This window comes from Glarea lozoyensis, assembly GCF_000409485.1.
Source record: "Glarea lozoyensis ATCC 20868 chromosome Unknown GLAREA14, whole genome shotgun sequence".
Lineage (NCBI taxonomy): Eukaryota > Fungi > Ascomycota > Leotiomycetes > Helotiales > Helotiaceae > Glarea > Glarea lozoyensis.
The window spans coordinates 2062754-2078561 of NW_007360988.1; the positions used below are offsets into that span (position 1 = coordinate 2062754).

Genomic DNA, 15808 nt, shown 5'->3' on the forward strand with positions numbered 1-15808 from the left:
TCTTTCCCATGTTGTTCGGCCAACCACTAGAACGTAACTAGGTCCAAAAAAGTCGCATCAATACCAAAATTCCATCCTACAAAGTGCAATATGTTCCTGTACCACGCCTTCGTTCTTCGAAGAGAGAATATTTTGAATACTGTATCGAGGGCTGGACGACGACCAGCCGTACTCAGGGAAGCCTAACTTCCTCACACCAAGCTGGGCGCCACACGACAACACGCTCAGCTTCACCGACTAAGAGGCAAAGAACTTCGGACACGAACTCAATTTCAGGATGGGCTGATAGGGTCTCCGTTCCGGAAAGTGATGCGGCCTCTTCATTCCTCAAAGAGCCATCATCTGCGACGTCTGCCTCTAGAGCTGGCAGTCCCACAAAGAGCGTCAGATGTCGGCTGATTCAACTAGATTACATCAAGCCTGCGATATTCTTCAGTCAATCAACACAAGCCTCCGATTCTGAAGACGAGACATTAGATACCAGCCTCGTGATGAGACAAACCATTAGTAGCTTGAACTCAATGGATTCTAAATTTGTGAATCTATTATAAGAGTTTCCGTAATTTTTGCGTTAGTCATGTTGTGTGACTACTCCTGAACAGCCCGACCCGGCTACTCTGAAAATTACAATCGCGTCGCCGCCGTCGCGCCTGATTGGAAAGGTATCAATTCGTAGTGTGACAGGAAGACTCGACCTACAGCACTACCATTGAGCTCTTTGCGCCTTTTAAACTCATGGTACAGTATGACCAGAGTTTCCGATTCAGGCTTATGAGGCCAAGAAGTGGTGTGTCATGTGACGTCGCTACATAGCTGGATACCCCAATCGAGCGATCAAGGATCCCTAGGCAGGTACATAGTCTCCTTTCCCGTATTAAAGATTATACGGTGGGTAATTTGGAACTGGCTGGACAAGTAGAACTTATTGGTTTGGAGGTGACTTACGCACTGATTAGGTGGCAATTATGAAAATTTGGTGTAAGTCCTATAAAAGCATAACTTACGGACCAGTCAGCTGTTGAGCATGCAAAATCCCACCGTATAACCTTTAATACAGGGGAGAGTCGTACGAAGTAGTACTTTCGTACCTTCCGTACGCTAGATCGGGGGCTTCCAGCGAATGGTTTGCACCCCAGGTTCGTTTGATCCAACATAAAAGCAATTCACCTGCAACATCTTCGTCAACTTCCAGTAAAAATAAAGACCCATCCTCCACACCTCCATAAATGGATTGTGTTTGGCTAATTACTTGTCACGAAGTATTTCACTCGAGAGGGGTTAACCATTACTGTTGTACGACCTGAGCGCGAGCGACTTCCCTCCGTCCTTGATCAATACGGCGAAGCCAGACTGCTGTTTAAAAGCTTGCGCATGGGAGGAGCCTTACAATTCTTCCGTTCTGCTTCTCGACATATTTCGAGCTCCGCTGGCGACTATGGCCTTGCTCGAGTCGGTCTTCAACCATTTGGTCCTGCCGCCCAAGCTGCCTGGACATCGGGATATAGACATCGAGGCCATTGAACAGAGCATCCTATCTCGCCTCATACGTACCTGCGATACGATGGGAAAGCTCACAGGCCAACAATTTCAGGAAACATGGGCTTCTGTTCGCTATTCCCTTCGCATTTGCCTTAATACCAATCTAGGCCGTCTTGAGAAAGCATCGATGCTACAAGAATTCTACAATCTCCAACGAAATGGTCTTATTATCTTATATGTGGTGGAACAGAATGCAGCACTCCTCGTTCGACGTCAAAGGCAGTAAGTATGACTACTCGAGAAAGGATTGTCTAAATTCTTACTAAGGCATGTAACGTAGTGATGGTGTAGATACCGTCATCTTCGAAGCCTTCGAAGCATCACCTTCTTCGGAAGACGTCCTCGCCGCCGAGAATGCACTCCAGTGGGACTTCCCCGGCCGCGCTGTTGAAATACCTTTCGACGAATTCCTCAAGAAGAGTTTCCAGGAGAGTCTTGCTACCTTTCTTGAGCAGGCGAGCATGGAGTCTCTGAAGCGTTTCGAGGCGCGTTCTGCTAAGGCGAAAGTCTTCGTCATTGAGGCCCGGGATACCACCGACCCAGCTCTGATTACGCAGATGCTGATGCCCTTGCTTGAGGCTGTCGGATCCGCTGTCGAAGTGCCCAGATTACGAAAGCGAGTACGGGACGATGTCAATATAGAAAATGCAGAGTTTCCGTGGAGAAGGCTGCCGTTATGGCTCGTTCTCCGTGTCGCCATTCAGCGTCAGCTCTGCATCGTCCTGGGAAACGAGCCTGGACGGGCCTGCTACAAGTTCCTCATTTGCACTGTTCTTGCCCAGTTTCTTGAGGATTGTGCTGGTCGGCTTGCCCCAGAGCTGACAGTGATGCTCAGAGCCAAGTTGTGCCGCCGCCTTGCGAAGTTGGAAATGGACAAGGCTCGGGTTTTCTCCGCCTCTGCCGTTTACAACCAGTTCTTCGACCTGGTCGGTCCAATGTTAAAGGGAATCATCGAGAAGGCTACAGACCAGGTTGAATCAGCCTGGGCACACTTTAAGACAACCATCGCTCGACCTATCTCGGTACTCCCACCTCACGCCGATGAGCAGGCTCTTCACCTTTCCCTTCCAAACAGCGGAAAATATCTCTATAATCTGCTCGCCCTACCTCCCTCACAGCGCAGAGATCCTGCATCGCTGCATATTCCTCCCCCGGGTGATGGCACCATGGAAAAAGTCACAAAGTTCACCGACCGCTACTTCTCCTTGGCCAAATTGGATAAAGACATCGAGAAGGAACGCGCGTTATCACCTGAGCCTGTGGCAGACTGCGAAGCTCGTTGTATACAGTTGGCAAAGTCGATTATCGATGTGTTCACCATGGTTGGAGATGCTTATGACTCTAATCCAGAACAAATAAGCATCTTCATCTTAAATCTATTTGACCTCTGGGTTCAAATGGATAAGTGTGCTATACGAGCCTGTACCCTGCTCCGCGACTACGCCCCAATATTCAACCCTGAGCTGCTGGATGTTCTGCACCTCTCTACATTATCAAGCATGCAGCGACTCCAAGGTATCCAGAGCCATCTCCGGAGCAGATATAGCGATTGTCGGTTTGCTAACAAGACGATTTTCAGCGAACCTGATAAGAACTGCTTCGCTGCGCGATATGTAGAACAGTCTGCTTCGCTGCGTAAACTGCAGCAACAGATCGAGGAAGCCTCAAGCAAGTCGCGCGGAAAGAAGCAATCCGAATGGGATAACCTTTGTAAGGAATACGACAATCTCAGTGAGAAAATTACTAGTACCACTTGTATTTGCACTACGAATTATGATGGGTCTCGCAACATTCATGGATGCAAAAAGTGCTGGCACTGGCGCTGCCGGAAACGCATGACAATCGCTATCCACGAAGACTTCCTCCCGGAAGATAGTGCTCAAAAAGCGGCAGTAGTACTAGAGCTCGGAATTCCCAGCTTCCTAGCGGCATATCGAAATGCAACATTTAGAATAGTCAACGATCTGGGGCACCCAAGCAAGACCAGTACTTCTCTGCCACCAGTCATGTTGCTGAAAGACTACCATCAGCTTCAGTGCTATATGAAACCGACCGTGGATGGTGTCTCAATTGCGTCAGCGAAGAAATCCTTTCTCCAGACACATTTTAAGGCGTTTAAAATGAAGGTCGGCCTCTCTGATATCCTCTTGCCGCTGGGGCTGAACTTTGCATACTATGATATCAAGTCTGGAGTATGGCTGAGAAATCTTGACAAGCAGTTGACATTTCAACACCTCTGTGGAGTCTATGTTCCGCGCTCTCTACAAGGCTCGGTCATTGGATCACCGGCACATCCCGCGCCTAACACAGAAGGGCCGTCGTCCTACGAGATCGTTGCTAGTCAAAGCAGCTGTCCGTCAGATATTTCCGTTCACGAGTTCATGAGCTACCAAAGATTGCTGTCCGGAAAGACTCGTAGGTGGCTGACCATGCTAGTGGAGTTGGGTGCTTCAAACCTAAACTTCAGCGCCGAAGATACCATGCTTATCTTCAATCATCTCGCTATGCAAGCAGGGCCAGCACAGAATGAAGCCGACCTTCTGCGAGACGCTCACGTCGTCTTCCGGGATCCGTCTTTCTGCCAGCGCTTGACAGAACAGATCGATAACCGTCTTCGCAATATAACTACTAACTGGCGTGAGATGCATTGTATGGAGATGCTCATCACCCTCAGCCTTCGACTCTTCAACTTGACATCGGGCAGGGATCGTCAATCCGCGGAAAGGCTTCTCAAGGCCGCGCGTGAGTCAACTTTACAATGGATCTCCCACCTCCGTGATGAGGTTAGAAATGCAGTCGAGGCTGACGTAGCAGAGAGAGCGGCAAGATACGGATTCTGGGCCGCTCTGCTTTGCCGAAGGACTTTCACTACCTTTGTTGACTCGAATTCCAACGTGAATGCAGAGGATCTATGTTCTTTTGTCCAAGCCTCGATAGCTCTACAAGAGAACCTCGTGGTTGATCTTGCGAAGCTCCCCTCGAAACTGAAAAACATGTTGGTCAGAGATATGAAAATGGTGTATCGCATACGAGGACTCATCCAGAAGTCTATTGAATCCAATCTTGACAGCCTCGGGTTTGCAATCAATAAGACTTGGTCCGATTCTAGCAATTCCACTGGGAGAACTTACTCTCATTGGCAGTTCCTTTCCTCCCCGAACAAGAGATGGGTCGTTTCGGTCATCACTAGTACGGCTAACAAGTTCATCGTCCCTCAGGTAGTCCACTACAACTTCGTTGAGGGTCACCTACTAGTGGACGGAAAGCCATTGGGAAGACTACCCCTGGACATCAGGGAATCAGAGGACGTCAAGGAGCTTTTCGGAAACCAGCACCTTCTGACCTTCCCCTCATCACTGAGCGGCATGAGTCACGTCATGGCAACTCGTATACGCGGTAATGAAGTCCATTTTGGACTTCGCGGAAAGAGTGTGGTCATTCGAGCTCTTGTCAGAGACAGTCTTCTAGAGTGTGTTCCTCGGCGTGTATTTGTGGATAGTGACAGCTTTGATCTGCCCTCAGGTCTAATCGAAAATTGCGTACACTGGCTTAATCTCCGTACAAGGCGCTTGGAGATCCGGCGGAAACCTGTCATATGGAAGACTAGGCAGAGTGACTGGATTCTAGATGTCTCCAATCGCCGGGCGCAGCGAAATAGAGTTGTCTTGGTTGATCCCCATTCAGATCTCTGCAAGCGTGTGGCTGAGATCTTCCGCCACTTCGAGGATCCCCAACGGCTGACCGTCTTCCAGCCTGCAATAGGTAGACTTTCGGTTGAGATGCGGCACCTTGAGCTCTCTTTCTTTGTAAATAAGAGCAACCTTCTTGAGTGTCGAGAGCTGAACGCAGAGATCGATCCCAACCAAGACGCCGGGACGCTTTACGGATTCCAGAGCAAGATTGTGCTTCGTGACGTAGCCAATCCTGAGCGGCGAAGCATAATTACTCCACTGGGACAGCTGACATACAAGCGTCACGGTATGCATCTTGCGGTTCGAGCAAGTAGCACCACTGAATATGGCAGGTTTGGAATCGACGATGTTCTGGGACGATTATCATGTCCGCCTGAGCCACGCTTACTCTACTCCAAAGCTCAGTTTCATGCATTCACCTCATTCGTTTTGCCCGATCCTCTCACCGGGCGCACTGGCACAGAGGAAGCTCTGCACACGCTGAGATCAGGCTATTGCCAGCCCTGGAAGCCAGTGAGCGACGGTCTTGCCTCCATTCTGAGAGTCATCGGGGGACTAAGTCCGAGTAGAGAGTACTATCCGAAGGACAAGAGACGCTTGCAGACCGTTATCTGGGACAAGCACCTTACAATAAGCGTTCAACACGATAGCTATATGGGTCTGGCCCAAGAGCTACTGGCAAAATCAGATCGGCTCCGAGCCTTTACTGCTAACGAAGGCGAAGTGATAGATTTTGAAACCGAGATCCCTTCTCATCTCCGAAGGCGTGGTGAAATTCGGCGTCTTTACGAGCGCGGCACTTCTGATCCGAGCAGATTGATAGTGGGAAAAGACATGGTGTACAACCCCAGAGATCGACATAGCAGTTTGCCCCAAGCCACCAATGTTTACCAAATCGTGGGACTTTTTCGCAAGCGACCGTTTTGTGCACATAAGGCAAGAAAGCTGGCAGCTATTCTTCAGGACTGGAAATTAATCGGTGGATTTCACCATACCGACTCAGATTCACAATCCATTTCGAGTTGCCTCAGCGATCTGATGGAGAACAATATCGGCGAACAGTGGGGCAGTCTCATGAATCTTTGCCGACATAGCGATCCTCAGGATCCGTATACGTTGATTTTTCGACTTGGCCTCTTGTCATTTGGCACAAAGGCTGACATGGATGCGATCCGGTCGCTGGCTGCATTCGGTTGTTTAGATGAATTGAAAATATTACAGCCACCAATAAGTCCTTCCTTTGCTGAGTTCAAGCTCTACGCATCTCCAACGCTTGAATTGCTTCTAAATCTCATCGTAGCCGACTATCCCATTAGTCAACCGGTTGTCAGCAAGAGTAAAAGAAAGCAAGATCGGTTTCGAGAGAAGCATCGGATCCTGTGCGAGGCTGAAGGGAGACGCCTAGCCACCTTTCTCTTAGAGCAGTGGCCCAGCTCGGAACCATCAGCGGAGGAATTTGAATCAACGGTGCTTGATCGCGAGCTAGCCATGGAAAGAATTCTCCCTGAGTGGCAACGCTTGCATCGGAATATGCGTCTTTCGGAGTATGTCATTCAAGCTCAGGAGATCCTGGATCGCTACAAAGGCGCGAACGACATGTCAGTACCGCAAGCTTGGAATGAAGAAGCTGCAGCCCTCTGCAGGCCTGACCGTGGCTCTCCTATTCCAACATTATCGGATCTTCTAGTGAAATGCGCGCCCCTTCCTTTAGGCCACTTGTCTCATGGAGCACTTCTGAGCAAAGATCTACTCCGAGGCGTACATTCGCCCAGCGAGCGGAAGAAGATCTCCCGAAAAACCATTTCATCCAAGGAGGTTGTTGAGCTAGGTAAGATCTTAGATTTATTCGCTGAATCCGCGGACGTTCTTCGGCAGCAGTACGGAAATGACTTGAAGAAGAGTCTTCTTGCTCTAGAGAATGTCAGCAACCAGGCACAGCTTCAAGAGACGCCGCCAGGTGTGGATGTTGTTAGAGAGGACATTGAAAAGGCTCGGGCGGCTCTAAACCATGAGTTTGAACGTGTTCAGAATACCTTCTCCGCCGAGGACGATCGCTTCCAATGGCTTCGATTGGGTAGCTTGTGGCCATGTACCACGCCGATAACAACTCTCGAACAACTACGGTCAAGCTCTGATCACCATTTCGGAAGCAATATGAGAGAATGCCTGGTTTCGTATGGCGTTCTAGCTACGACTTTGCAAAGGCTTCTACGTATCAGACATGCCCAATTGAAAGGAGATCACCATAAGCTGCTTCAGGAATGGCGAAATACTGGCCATGAGAACTGGAGCGCTTTGGAGTTCCCTGACTGGTTACTTCTTGAGATTGAAAGCGATCTTCTCATTCGTTGTGAGCAGATAGATGTTGCCCATGCTATTATATCGCCCTCATCTAGATCAAACTCTGTATTACAAATGAACATGGGCAAAGGTAAAACAATCAACTTTTTGACTCGAGGCACTATAACCCTTCTGTTCCGACGTACCCTACTTTGAAATAGATTTGAAAGTTGGCATGCTGATGGATCTTTAGGAAAAACCTCTTGCATTGTGCCTATGGCTGTGGCGATTCTGGCAGACAAGAAGCAGCTTTCGCGTCTTGTCGTGCCAAAGGCGCTGCTCCTGCAGACTGCTCAAACAGTCCAGTCTAGATTGGGGGGATTAGTAGGTCGAGAGATCAGGCATATTCCATTCTCTCGCCGGACCTTGACCACGCCAAACATGCTCCGATTATTCTCCGCACACCATCGCGAAATTCTTCAATGTTGCGGTGTTATTCTTACTACTCCTGAGCATATCTTGTCGTATAAGCTCAGCGGGCTCCAACGCCTTGCGGACTCCCGGCTTCATGAAGCGCAGGAGATGGTCACATTTCAGTCATGGTTAACTAGCACTTGTCGCGATGTCCTTGATGAATCAGACTTCACCTTAGCGGTTAAGACGCAATTAATCTACCCAAGCGGCCCACAGGTATCCGTCGATGGACACCCACACCGCTGGGAGGTTGCACAGATCCTGTTGTCTCTGGTCGAGGATCATCTCCCGGATCTTCAGTGCGATTTCCCAAAAAGCATTGAGGTTGTCAAACGACCGGGTGGATTTCCCATGATACACCTCCTCCGAACCGACGTGGAAGACGCCCTGCACCAACGAATCATTAATGACGTCTGCGACGGACGGATTTCCTTCCTTCGCCTGACTAACTCAACCGTACCTGTTACTAGGCGTAAGATCAAGCGCGTATTATCGGATGATAATATCGACCACAAGTTCACCGAGCAGGTATCGACTCTTTTTGCAGATAGATCTTCGGCTCGCAAGAACATCCTCCTTCTCCGTGGCTTGCTCTTCAACAGAATTCTCTTACTCTGCCTAAAGAAAAGATGGAATGTGCAGTATGGCCTGCACCCAAATAGGCATCCTATTGCAGTCCCATTTGACGCGAAAGGAGTTCCATCTGAGCAGGCAGAGTTCGGCCATCCTGACGTCTCTATCCTGTTCACTTGCTTGGCTTTCTATTACTCGGGCCTCAACCTATCTCAGTTCCGCGAAGGTTTACAGCATGTTTTGAAGTCTGATGATCCAGCAGCGGAGTATGATAGGTGGACTTACGGTTCTGATACCCTGCCAGAAGCCTTGCATCACTGGAATGTCATTAATGGAGATGACCAAGGACAAGTCGAGGAACTCTGGCGTCACCTTCGACTCAATAGAAGCGTCCTTGACCATTACATGAACAACTTTGTCTTCCCTGCTCACGCTAAGCAGTTTGGCGTCAAGCTGCAGGCTTCTGGGTGGGACCTCCCATTGTTCTCGAAATCTCGACCAGGTGAGGAAACCTCCTGCACGAAGACAACTGGTTTCAGCGGCACAAATGATAACAAGATGATGCTCCCACTGAACATCAAGCAAGACGACCTACCCAGCTTACGTCAAACCAATGCAGAAGTGCTCACTTACGTTCTACAGAGCCGGAACCGGCAGTACAAGCTTGCAGCTGAGCAGGGAAAGCGCCTGACAGAGGAAGAGCTACTGCGAAGGATCGCGGGATTGGAGATAAGAATTCTAATCGACGCCGGTGCCTACATCCTCGAGATGGACAATCGGACCCTCGTTAGGGCATGGCTAGATATAGACACACAAGCCAAGGGGGCTGTCTATTTTGGTGCTGACAACAGAGCCTGGGTTCAGTATCGAGGAGGGAAGGAGGTGGTGCCGCTGCTTGCCACCCCTTTTGCCGAGAAACTTGACGAATGCCTCGTGTATATTGATGAAGCACACACCCGTGGAATAGACTTGAAGCTGCCCCAGAAAGCCCGCGGAGCATTAACACTAGCTCTCGGCCAGACGAAAGACCACACGATGCAAGGTAAGCTGACTGCCAACCATCGCCCTGATTGAAAGGCGTACCTAACAGACCCAGCTGCGATGAGGCTACGACAACTGGGAACCACTCAGTCTATCATTTTCTTTGCCCCCCCCGAGGTCCACCAGAGCATATTGGACGTGTGTAGGAAAATATGTGGAGAGGTACTTGACTCTTCCCGTATTGAGTCCTCTCACATCGTGTGCTGGCTTCTGGAACAGACCTGCCGTGCGAATGAGCACTTGCGGAATCTGTATCTTGCACAAGGAACGGATTTCTGCCGCCGGACGGATGCGCAATGGAAATACGTGAAGTTCCTTACAAAAAATCGCCACCGAGAAGCCTATCTCAGAGTTATTCAGCACCCAGAGCGCCAGACTCTTGAGCAGCTGTATGGAGTAGTGCCAGACACCCAGCCGAGTTCCGTCGCTGACACCCCGTCCGCAGAACTGAAGTGTTTCATGGAGGAGCTCAGTGAGCAGAGACGAGCAGCAAAGAACAAGGGAGATCGTGTTCATAGCTCTGTGCTAGAAGAAGTAGAGCAGGAGCGAGAAGTCGAATTCCAAGTCGAGCAGGTACGCCAAGTGCAAAAGCCGGCGCACTACAAGGCTGTCGCATTTCCGGGTCTGCATGCAGCTATCTCTCACTTTGCTAAAACTGGCGAGCTCGCTGGTGGGCACGGATACGAACATGTCTTTGACGCTCTGGCGCGGACGAGCATCGGTCAAAAGTATAATGTTCGCCGCACGACATCGCAGCTGTACGTCTCGCCTGAGTTCATGCGCACTATTGAGCTTGGAAAGCGTATCCCAAATGACAACTTCCTCGTAAGTTATAGCCCATCAACATTCCTTGTCCCTGGTTGTGCTAATGTCTTCTACAGCGCCCTGTTGAATGGATCCTGTGGAGCCCTTCGAATGGGACGGCCCTCATAGTTATCTCCGAAGAAGCTGAACTTTTGATTCCCATGATCCGTGTAGCAAGAAAACCAAAGGTACACCTAATTACGTATGCTGCCCCTGTCACAAAAAACATGTTGCACTTCAACGAGCTTTCATACTATGTCCTCCCTCGCCTGCCCGATGGCTACACGGCACCCGACTGGCTCTCCATCGAACTTGGAATTTTCGCTGGCCGGCTATACATTAACTTCACTGAGTGTGCTCCTCTGACAAATTATTTGCAGCTTGCAGACAATACCGGTACAGACTCCCCGCAGGGTCGCACCGAGCACGTCGGCATCTCTACCAAGAATCCTGTCGACTTCCTACTGGAGTGGCTTACGGTCTGCCGCAAGGGGCAAGACATCATGCACACGCCAATGGGTTATATCTGCCAGGGACGGCCCTTGCACGAAAGCCATCCTTTCTTTGCAGCGCGAGGTATAGGTGCTAGAGACGTTGGAGGGCCTTCCGGAGGTGGAACTAGTGGCGATGTAGACGAAGCTGAAGTCCAACATCCGGACCTGGAAGACGAGGGCGACTCAATGGGTACTCTATAACGGATCTCCTCATATGAGTTCCTCCATTCTTTACTTTGCCACTTTTTCTATATGTCTTTTTCATCGAAGATCGGTCATGGATGCGTTCGCCGAGGCTTGGGTTGTTTCGGGAAGTTTCACAAAATGACTCATCTTGAATTGTTTTCCTGCGATGAGCGCCTGGTACTGACAGTTTGTAATTCGTATAAACCCAATTATATTTGGAAATTTATTCCCTTGCGCCTCTTATCGCAAGGCTTCTTCAGGGAGACAGTTGGCACTGCACCAATGACTTGAATGCCCCGAGCAGAGGTAGCGAGGCTTTCATTTCTCACTCTCCTGCGATTGCCGAAACATTGCGAGCGTTCACATTTTGTTTTATTTTTATGTGTGAATGGACGTTGTTGATACGTTGACAGGCTTCCTCGCGGAGTGATCATGTATTCTGGCTTCCCATGCTACCCGTGCACGTCTCCCTTACAGACCCTTTCGGTGGGAAGATCTTGCCATTTGTCACTAAGAACGCTTGAGGGGCAAGTCGATTGTATGTCGGAAGCTCTTTGCGATACTGTAGCGTGCTGAGATTTAAAGGCAGGAGTTGAGAGTTGGTACGGTGCTTTAGCTATTCGAAATGTGAAGCAAATGATTACATGGGCAATTTTGTTTTAAGTTAAAAAATTTGTTGTCTCGGATGTTTCAGAATTACCCAGACATTATAGTTACAAGAGATGATGGCAATCCGAAGCGGTGTATCGAGGTATGTTGTATAACTTCAGCTCTACACTATCGTCCAATGACCCAGCGACACACAATCTCCCGGTCGTATCTTCTGAATACAATACTTTCATACCACTTGTACACTCTCCGAGAAAGTGTTTCATTCCCCATCTCACCGGTCAATATGCATCCAACGAACAGTATTATCGAAGGGTACGTCTCATCACCGGTTGATATCGCATCAGTCCACTACGAGGCTCACCTTGAAATGGGAATATAATCCCAAAGATGCTTGATACTGGATTGAAGTATAATGATCTTTCCTAGGATGACTATGTGTCAATCAACTCGTGCTTTACCCATGATTCAGCCAACATATATATTTGAAAATGAATACATTGCAATTAATAATAAACATCAGAAGAAGGTGGTATTCCTGTGAGACCCTAGGCATATCCTTTCGACCGTAAATACGCCGTCCCCAAAATCCGCCCATTTTCCAGCATATCAAACTTCTTAACTCACCAAAACAGAATAGATCACACAAGTTACTTTCCAAACAGAGCGCTTCAACAGCATTTTGATGCAAGAATTGAAACCCGAAGAACAGCGGAAGTTGATGCCCCCCAAATTCGCCACCACCTTGATGAGCTACGCAAACTTCATTCCGACAAGCTAGGTGGACCCTCTACTAAGGGCTTTTATTCCTTTGCAGTCCTGTTTCGACAAACTTGTCTTCGCAAACAATTCTGTAAGGTACTAAATGATTTCTCCTGGAGCATTACACTCAACCCGTCAGATCTAACGATTTCACTCAAAATCTCCAGCGGCACCTCCTCAACTTTTTCGATTCTTACATACGATAGTACACGTAAGATTGTTTGTCCTTCGAATGTTCCACATAGTTTTAATTGTATACCACCCTTCTGGAGTTTTCTTGTAGGATATATAGGAAGGTACTGATTCTGGTCGGAAGTTGGAGGTAAAGTTGATGTGACCTGATCAAATTAGAACATTTCCAGCGTATGAGCAGAAAGATACGAACTGTAACAATCCTGACCCATCCAGGAGGTCTTTCTAATGCTTTTCCTAGAACAACCACCATATGAGACCGGTATTGCGATGATAAGTGCACCTGCTGAGCAACTTCGCTACTCCATTCTGAGTTGTCTTTGAAGTCGAAGACTTTGCCCCTCGCTGCATTCTTGTCCCTCATAGTGTATATTGTGCTAGGCTTTTGGATGTATTATAGAAAGTACAGAGTAGAGCACGGCAATTAATGGAAGCCCAATCTACCTCAAGGTTAGGCAATGGCCCTGGAGAGGTGTGGCAGAAGTTTGGTTGAGGTTGACGATAGGCAAATGGTTTATTTAATCAGCTGGCCTTTATCGCAACCTTTCAAAAAATCTGCATGCACCTCGACCCCGCACTTCAACAACAAAGATCGAGAAGATGTATTCCTGGAATATAAATCAGCATATCCTATCTCTTATTCCGCTTCACCTTCACACAGACTTGATAGCAGTCCACATCCACTAAGAGGTAACTATTTTAAGGTTCATTATCAGACATACCCTCGCAACCTAACGTCTGTCCATGCGTAACGAGAAACCACGCGTGCCGAGAATTCTTTTGGGTACTTCACCTTTAAACTTGAAAAACTTTGAATACGTATAGGCGACTCCTTTATTTTTTGTACTAGCTATGTTCTATAGTCAATCTGGAACACAACCTCTACCGAAATGGGGTTGTGCGTGGGCCAGATTACAAACACCTGTGACGCCAGTAACAGCAGATGTGCTTATGTCGCTGCATAACATGATCAAACAGGATACCAGTAAACTTACCGAGACAATTGCTGCCGCCGACGTTGTAATTCGGCTCGACTCGGTTGGCTGTTCGTCTTAAATAAAGTCTCAATTGGCCAGTGTCAACCTGAGTTCTTGGCGTAAATCTTCGTCGTGCAATCTCCAGCACCTACAAATTTTCCTTCACCTGTTATCCGTACGCCCTTGGCGCGGCTGTTTGCCTAGCCGCGCTATAAATACTCCCACGAAAATCTCTCGCTGTGAACTAAAATCTTATCTCAATACCCCCTTCGCTCAAACCACTATTTCGAGAACTACACGCCATTCCCGATATCCATCAGCCTATGCTCGGTTGGTTATTCTATTACAGGACCATCCCATACAAACTTAATACAAACAAATTCTTTCCGAGCACTTTGCAACTGAATTGTAAGCTTGTTTGAGCCTCGCGGGCAATCCAATGTTAGTTCTGTCGTCGTCGGAATATCTTTGACATCGATAACGTGAACTTCCTTATTCCTAGCCGAGTCCTCTCTTACAGGCTCGATAGATAGATGGCCGGAAGTCACTCTAGCAAAATCCAAGGTAAGAGATAACTCGTTCAGTTGTAAGTGAAGTAATGGCGTCGTCAACACGATGAATTGACTATATGGAAGCTCGCTATATCCGATATCTATTAAAGAGATATTCTCCCAACTTGGCGTGTTCCCCGCATAGTCTGTCAGTTCGATCGTTCTTGAAGCTATTGTATCTAAATCGCTTCTAGCAGCAGCACATGACTGAAACGGTGTCCTTGGTGGAGTAAGAGGCAAGTTGGTGCTGTTTGATAATCCAGGCTGGGCAAAAGGCTGGCTCGGGCGAAGTGTAGACGTTGAAGCCAAAGGGTTGAGTGTCATCTTGCTAGAAACAGCAGACGACGACGGCCAATGACCACGTGGCAGTAAGATGCTCTCGTTTGGATGGTAGCATATACTCTTCTTGGATTTCGAGACTATTCGGATTTTGTTCTCCAGCACTGCCTGCAACTGGGTTGCCAAGGATCCAAGCTCTCCACGTCGTTGCGTAGGGACATTCAACCAATCTGGCAAGATCCATTTCATGTAAAGCCTGCCATGTGTTCGGGGCACGCTGAAACCACCATGGATCTGGAAGAACAGGTTACACAGATAGCAAGCACTCTTGCTCGAGCAGATAATTCTGGGTCGAGGTCGGTCTGGGTCAAGCTCGTAAAAGAAGAGAAGTTGTATTTCAGCGTGAACCTTGTAAAGTGGTTCTAGGACAGAGGCAGGAATAGCGACTTGGAAGGGTTCTACATGAATCTTTTGGAACATCTGGCACGCCTTGTCCCTCGCGGCGCAGACAAGCTCTAATACCGCGGAGTAATACCGACCAAGCTTGCCCACCGCTTCTGGCAGGTATTTTTTTAAGCTTGGATCGCCTGTGAATGTGTAAATAACTTCGCTCAGATCGATTTCCTCGGTGAGTTTGTGGGCTGTATATACTATATTTTGAACGACCTCTTGCACCTGGATATCACCGGCTGATAGGTGCGGTATGCTTTCAAGCCTGGTGAATAAACTTTGTAGCGCCTCCGCCCTTCCTCTTGCACCCTCCAGTTGACTTCCTGTGAATTTTGCCGTGACTGATATGGACTTATCATTAAGAATTTGGCTTAGCTGACTAGTAAGAGCTGGCCTTCCTGCAGTCTTCCGGGTAGTTCTGGCATGTCGTGACCGTAATCTTGATAGAATTCTTGGGAGATCTAAGACCACTACATGTTGGAAAACGGCTTCTTTGGCTTGAGCTCTGGAAATTTCTATAGAGGTCATTTTAGTTTCAGCCCGCATAGAGCACTTACTAACCTCGCCGTGCTGCTTGCTCTAAAGACCGGGCAAGTCTTTTAAACCCGCTTGTAACCTCCGAGAGATCTCCGGTATTCGACGCAATCCGAATCGTAATTTCCTTTCCGTTAGATGCTTCTTCTATGCAGACAGCCATCACTTTAAGACTGTCATCCCGAATTGCAGACAGAAATGCTAGGTTACTAGTGATCTCATTCTCGCGCGAAATGCTTAATTGATGGGTCGAGCCGCTCGAAACGAGAATGTGCTCTCTTGGCTGCTCAGGGACCGGGTTTAGCCTTCCAAGGTGGCTGATACTTCCCCGCAATTGCTGCCAGGTTGTTGCACCTCCCCACATCGTCAGG

The 15808-nt window shown here is 48.5% G+C and overlaps 2 protein-coding genes across 2 annotated transcripts; one reads left to right on the forward strand and one right to left on the reverse strand.

Annotated features, from left to right (window-relative positions):
- Positions 1-1435: 1435 nt before the first annotated feature.
- GLAREA_07274 (uncharacterized protein) lies at positions 1436-11098 on the forward strand (the record flags this gene model as incomplete). Its single annotated transcript, XM_008081222.1, has 5 exons — positions 1436-1761; positions 1820-7713; positions 7765-9600; positions 9655-10424; positions 10481-11098. 5 exons carry the CDS (start codon positions 1436-1438, stop codon positions 11096-11098), a joined length of 9444 nt encoding a protein of 3147 aa, XP_008079413.1.
- A 2860-nt stretch (positions 11099-13958) lies between these two features.
- On the reverse strand, positions 13959-15801 carry GLAREA_07275 (uncharacterized protein; the record flags this gene model as incomplete). Its single annotated transcript, XM_008081223.1, has 2 exons — positions 13959-15418; positions 15465-15801. 2 exons carry the CDS (start codon positions 15799-15801, stop codon positions 13959-13961), a joined length of 1797 nt encoding a protein of 598 aa, XP_008079414.1.
- Between the last annotated feature and the right edge of the window lie 7 nt (positions 15802-15808).